The following is a 6,521-nucleotide window of genomic DNA, read 5'->3' as shown; positions in this document are numbered from 1 at the left end:
AACCGTGAGATTGCGCTGTCTGATACTCTCCATCGAACCGTAAAACATGACCCGTAATCTGCACATCGAAATTATTGTTCGTGGCCAGCTGTGTCGTAAGCAGCAACACGTCAATCCTGTAGAAATGAGCGCGAGGCGCAACGAAAAAAGGCGAGCCGTACAGGGTCTGGCTCCCAGCTCCCAGGGTTCCACGTAACCCGGAAGTTTTCGCGTGTATTCTGAGCAGATATCATCTTCAGCATTCCGAAAGTGGTCAAACATGAGAGATCATGGGTTCTCGATCCCCGGTCTGTCGTGCTTCAACAGACCCACTATTGCCGAAGCTACTGAATGTTGACCGCGGCGAGTTTCAATATCAACTCTCAAATGGTCAGAAAGGACAAGAATCTGGCCAGCGTGTCCAAGAGTTGAGCCTGCATCTTGATTCAATAGATCGTGCATATTGTCGATATATTCCTTCCGAGCAACGAATCTATCAGGTTTCCATGGACGGGAGTGAGGGCTTGGCACGTCTAGATTGCAGGACCCCGGAATCCAGCTCCCACAGCTCGGTCTCCCCTGGCTGTAGAACCACGCAACCTCGAGCAGCAATGGGCAGACACACAGTCAGTCAGCAGAGGGATCCAGGTTTGTCACCCATCGGACGGCTCAAAGGGTGATCCCAGGCTGTCAATCCTAGTCGCATAGACGGGCAATAGCCAAGCCCTCGCAGCCAACCCCGCCAATGGATACTTATGTGGCCCTTTAATGTTTGGGGGTTCGTGGGCGGACGAGTGAGACGGCAGCTTGTTTTCCCACGCGGACGGGCTGGCCCACTGGGGGAGTGAAGGGGGGGGGGGAAACTGACGGCGGCCCCAGGGGCTCCTCCACTCTCAACCTGAGCAGCGCTAACCTTGGAATGAGGTCAAGGTCCGTTTTATAGACATTCGGTGCAGCCCGCTAGTTTCTCGTTCTGACTGCAGTAGTGTGTGCCTGCGTTGCTCCCTCCTTCCCGACTTACACGAGGCCGGACTGCCATCTGGGCTGCCCGTATTCTTTTCTCCTCTGAGAAGCGACCGCACTTGCACTCGCTCCGTTCCGTCTGACTTTCCCTCTGATTCACCTTCCTTTCCATTTGAGACCTGGGTCTGTCCCTCCGCCTGTCATTCGCTCGCAGGTGCGACACCTGGCTGTTATCCTTTCATAAACACGCCGAGTCCCCATTTCTTTCGTTCGTCGGTCCAGTCGTCTGTCCAGCCTTTTTGAAGCCGACTGATTCTCTTTCGACCTTCTCTTCTCCCCGGCCTGTGGCCCTTTTTGCCTTCGTTGACCTCCATAAGACCCCTGCTGCCTGCTCAACTCAACTTCGCGTCGTTTTCGCGTCTATTCTTGTATTACTCTGGCAAGCAGCATATCGACGAATAGGCTGTGAAAGACGGGATAGCGCAATAAACCCATCCTGTCGGTTCGACATTATCATCCCCAGCATCCCCGCTGCCTGGACTGACGTCGCCAACGCCGGTTTTCTGCTCTCAGCCGACTTCGACTGAGATCATTGTCGATCGTGGGCCTTAGGATTTCTCCGCCATCTTCACCCCAAGGGATTGGTGAAAATCACGCCTGCTTCTGGAGAAGCTGACCTGGTCGGATTCCTCAGCTTGCACGCCGCGCTGACAGCCACACAACAACATCCTATTCGTCAATTGCCACCGACCTGAGTCTTGACTCTCTCATCGGTTCACCAGACCCAGGAGATCGGATACTACCACCCCATACATTACTTGGACGACCATGGCCATTTCTGTGGCACTCTGATTCATTTCATCGTCCTACCAGTCCCTTCACCAGACTTTCCCACCTACACACAAAGACCAACTCGCCCCTCTGCGGCCCCTTTCCTTCTATCAGGCCTGACCCGTCGGCCTCTTCTTTTTTTTGAGATACCCTTTCTTTCCTGCTCCTTCTGCTTCCTCAACGACCTCCCAGGTTGAGTGGTCGTATTCAGTCAACAACGCCATTGCGTTGACTTCCACTTACACGTCTGTTTCGAGGTCCGGCTATTAAAATCAACCGCCAGACATGGTTCGCCTTCTCCCCGCCCTCGTGGTTCTATTTTTGGGCCATGCAGTCGCGGATGATCTATCGGCTTGTTCAGTACGTAATCACCCACACACCACATCCCACAGGCACCACCGGTCGCCTCATTGGTCAACGTGCCGTCCAAACCCCCCTTTCAGTGCTTGGCTGACTTGCATCCTTCACAGGCCGGCTGCATCAATTCAGTGTTCGCTGACCCGAGTTCACTGAAATGCGCCCAGAACGACAAGTTATGTGTCTGTGACGCAGGGGACAACTTCTCGTTCGCCATTCGGGACTGCATTACCCAGGCTTGCGGGGTGACCGGCGACGCCCTCAATGGTCAGCTGGAAGCTGCGAAGGGTTCTGCTAAGATCCAGTGTGACAGTATCAAGGGTAAGCAGAGCATCTCATTCTCATCCCAGGCGTTGTACTGACCAATATTGCTGCAGCTTCAGCAGGTGTGACTGCCACCCCGGCTCCAGCTCCAGCCACAACGGAGGCACCAGCACCAACGACGACAACTGCTGCACCTGAAACCACCGAAGAGGCTACGACGAAACCTGCTACCACTGAAGCCACGAGCACGGCTGCGCCTGTCACGACATCTGAATCAACGACCACTGCACCTACTACCCTGGCAACCTCGACGCAGAGTTCGTCGGCCAGCAAGTCCAGCGCTGTAACTGTATGCCTCATGGTCTGTTTCTCTCGAGGAGTGTTTTGCTAATTCACAGTAGTCTTCTTCCTCCACAACAGGCACTCGGACCACAGGTGCTGCGCAGACTACTAGCAGCTCGAGTTCTGATGCGGCTACCTCGCCTTCAGCCGACGACTCTTCTTCGGGTGGGCTCTCCGTTGCCGCAAAGGCAGGAATTGGCGCCGGCGCCGGTGTGGCCCTGATTCTCTTCGCCATCCTTGCATGCTGCCTTTGCTCGCGAAAACGCAAGAATACGAAGCCGAACGCAACTTCGAAGCGTCCGTTCCGCATTCCCACCATGCAGATCTCAAGGCCTTTGCCCGGATCAGGCCGGCAATATGCAAATGACCTCGAGGCAGCCAAGGCTTCAGCCTTGTCAACACACTTCCGTAACGACGTGGTTGCTCCTATAAAGCCCGTACGATATAGTCCATCGGTGGTTTCATCACAATACTCACCAAAGTCGGCCTACGCACCATCGCGCCCTTCGCGCGAGGATGAACACGATCTTTTAGCCCGTCGTTATGAAGACATGATCCCGAGAGTAAAGCCGAAGACCGTGCTGTAGGTACCTGGATGTGGCAGACCGAGCGGTTCGCGCGCTTGATTAAAGAAGACTCATGTCCACACATCGGAATGGGAGGGACCGGGAAGGGCAACCAGATGACAAGAAGCTCGATTTCGGTGTTTATGTTACCGGGATAATTTAAGGCTAGAAGAGGTTGCTATGATGTGCTGCACTCACGAGCCGGGCACCAGGGGATGGGACCCCGGCGATTCCCACAAGAACAATACTCTGGAATGGACGTCAGACTCTTTTACTTGTTTTCTCTCATGATGTTATGATTTATGATAGTCGTGCGCGCTGTGCTAGTCAGACCGATCCAACTTGGTGCCTAGGTATCCAGATTGATTCTTCAAGAGCGAAACAAACATTCTCACGTACATGACCTGGTGCTTGTAAAGCCTTTTGGTTCAGATATTTGCTGATTAGTGACTTGGCATTTTGCGCTTGGATAACGTGCGAAACGTTCCCATGTAGTCATGCACTGGTGGCCATCACAACACCCCCCCCCCCTCTTGTTTGTGGGGATAGCGTTGAGCTAAGCAGCGCCTCGTGCAATTAACACGACTATTTTGCAAAGCGTAATTAGACAGTCGTCTTTGGTCAATCAGACAGTCTCGAAACTCATGTCATCTGTCTGTCGCGCTTGTCCCACTCAAGTACGCGACTGTCTTGGACATCAAGTTTGTCAGGCCAAACTCTCTCCCCGACACTCCACAATGCGTCTTATTGCCCGGCCATTTTCTCCCGAGTCCAGCCACTCACGAGCGCGGAGACTGTATGCCTAGGGAAGATCATGACTGCTGCATGTCCATGCACAAATTTCCCATAATAGGAGGTGCCTAATATTTGGATTGTGGACGAGAAGCTTCAATTTCGTCGGCGACATGGCCAGATCAATGGTAGCGCTTCCCGTCGATTTTCCACACTTGCCACTATCTTGGGTGCGCCAGAGATTTTTGAGGCCAATGAGGAAGTGTGGCACTGGCAAAGTTAGGACACTTTCACCCCCGGGTCCTTGTGATCATGGGGGCCGAATTTCACAACCAGTCAGCCGGGCACGCCGGACCAACCAACCAGCCCAGCCCCTGGAGGTTAGACCTGGCAAGAACACCTTCTGTTTTGCCAATGTGGAAACCGGTTCAGTCTTCCTCGCTGTCCCTCGGTCCTCTCTGACGTTCACAGACTTCAAACCCAACCCCCTATGCCCCAGGCCCCGGATTCAAGGTGTGCAAGTGTCTACATGTTGACGATTTTGATCGAGTACACCTCTGCCTTCTTGGACATTCGCGAATTCGTCTTCGCCAACTTCACAAATTCCAGTGTTTGGATACTTGGTGTAAAAGTCGAACGGCCTTCTCGTGGTAGTCATTTCAAGAATTCTATTGAGACTGGCCACCAATGCTGGTAAAAAGTTCTACACTATTTTCGATATATGCTTATTCATACCTCTAGGGTAGCGTGAGCATGTGCGGTAAAGCAGAATAGATGTATTACAGCAAGTGAATGTTGTTTAATAGAAGGAACCAATACCCCAAGTCCTAATGCTCTTTTCTTCAGGCCAACCCAGTAGCATGCTGAGAGACCATGTGTTATTATGGAAACCAAACTCATTGCCTATGACGTGACTATCGCTTTCGGAGGTGAGGGGGTTGTATTAGCGCAGAATCATGCGTTCGACTCGTCGACCGTAAGCTAGGAAAACCATAGTACGGAGCAATTGATTGGGCTGAGTTTGTGTATATCATGGCGTAAACAGCACCATCTTCTCCCACCCCCCTGACTGGCTCGCTATCTTGAACGCCTTTTCGTGGTCTTCCAGAGTATGTTGGCTGGTGGTCACTTTCCTCAATCTCATGTTACCTGCCTCAACGAGCCTGATCGAGCGAACAACATCGTCTCTATTCTGGGCAAACTGCCCCCTAATGGTCAGGCAGTGATTCATGAGAACAGCGTATGGCACGGGAACGTTGCCACTAATTACACCAGCGAAACAGCATCTTCGCCCTATATCAGCAGAAATACGCCTTTGGAGGCTATGGGAAGTATGAACCCACCTGCCATATCTTTTCAGCGCCAGTAGCCCAGCTTCGATATGTGTGGTTCCAGCAGCCCTTGGCGGTGAGTAGTCAATATAAGCGTCAGCCCCTTTGCCACCTGGCGTGGCGGCACGTAGTGCTGCAGCATCTTTGTACACCTCACCTGTAAGTACAACAGTCGTGATTCTATTGCCCTCGTCGCCGAAGTGCTTGATGAGTGAATCTAGCTTCTCCTTGCTGCGGCTACCAGCAACAACATTGGCACCAAGACCCAGGGCAACAGCAATTGCACTTGAGCTGAAGAAGCCGGTAGCCGGTAGCACCAGAACTGTCTCACCAGCCGTGATGCTAATACAATTTGCAGCGCCCATCCCTGGCATGATGCTTGCGATCTCGGACATTTGGTAAGCCTCAAGGCAGTTGCGTTCTAGAGCTCCCTCATCGAGCACGTGAACATTCTCAGCGGGGAAACGGGCAAATTCGGCGAAGCATCCATCTCGCCAGTGCCCCGAAGAAATCTTGAGCTCGTTTGGTGTCTGACCGCCGTGGTAACCTAACGACAGAATTAGTGTCACGGCGCTGTACCTAAATAACAATATCACCTACCAAGGACAATCCGTTCCTCCGGCGCGTCTTTCAGGCGGACAATATAATCACAAAAGACTAGGTCCCCAGACTGGAGGGTAGTGACATCCGGCCCAACTTCTTCAATGCGCCCCACGCAGCAAGTTCCGAAGACTAGTGGGAATGCGAGAGGATACTGCCGTGTTCCGTTAATGGCTTCTGGCTGTAATTAATCAATCAGTCCGTCTGTTTGGACATTTATGAAATGGATAATGCACACGATATAGTCCCATAAAGGAGCCGACTGGACTCGGACAACCACAGAGCCTGGGTCGGCTCTCGGCTTGGGAATTTCGTCAAGCCGGACATCGCCAGGGCCGTGGAGAACGAGAGCTTTCATTGATGATGACATCGCGTCGTAGTGAGGAAACACAGCTGCAACTAAGTTCAAGAGGTCATCTATTCAAATGATGGTGTGTCGCCGATATCGTAAACCTAGGAATTTGTCAGCAGCCGGGGTGGGTCACGCGAGGTGCTGACTGCATTGGGCCCAAGTTGGTCCATATATCCGAGCGAAGTACCAGGTCAGCGCGTATCC

The 6,521-nt window shown here is 52.7% G+C and overlaps 2 protein-coding genes across 2 annotated transcripts; one reads left to right on the top strand and one right to left on the bottom strand.

The window, feature by feature from the left end:
* Positions 1–2,058: 2,058 nt before the first annotated feature.
* Positions 2,059–3,323, top strand: JN550_007497 (uncharacterized protein; the record flags this gene model as incomplete). Its single annotated transcript, XM_049319354.1, has 4 exons — positions 2,059–2,133; positions 2,244–2,451; positions 2,508–2,743; positions 2,796–3,323. 4 exons carry the CDS (start codon positions 2,059–2,061, stop codon positions 3,321–3,323), a joined length of 1,047 nt encoding a protein of 348 aa, XP_049170473.1.
* Positions 3,324–5,064: 1,741 nt separating this feature from the next.
* Positions 5,065–6,335, bottom strand: JN550_007496 (uncharacterized protein; the record flags this gene model as incomplete). Its single annotated transcript, XM_049319353.1, has 4 exons — positions 5,065–5,296; positions 5,378–5,912; positions 5,966–6,146; positions 6,204–6,335. 4 exons carry the CDS (start codon positions 6,333–6,335, stop codon positions 5,065–5,067), a joined length of 1,080 nt encoding a protein of 359 aa, XP_049170472.1.
* Positions 6,336–6,521: the final 186 nt, after the last annotated feature.

The sequence above is a fragment of the Neoarthrinium moseri genome (assembly GCF_022829205.1).
Source record: "Neoarthrinium moseri strain CBS 164.80 chromosome Unknown scaffold29_Wmoseri_CBS_16480, whole genome shotgun sequence".
Lineage (NCBI taxonomy): Eukaryota > Fungi > Ascomycota > Sordariomycetes > Amphisphaeriales > Apiosporaceae > Neoarthrinium > Neoarthrinium moseri.
The sequence above is the reverse complement of the archived record's forward strand: the minus strand, read 5'-3'. Positions and strand labels throughout refer to the sequence as shown.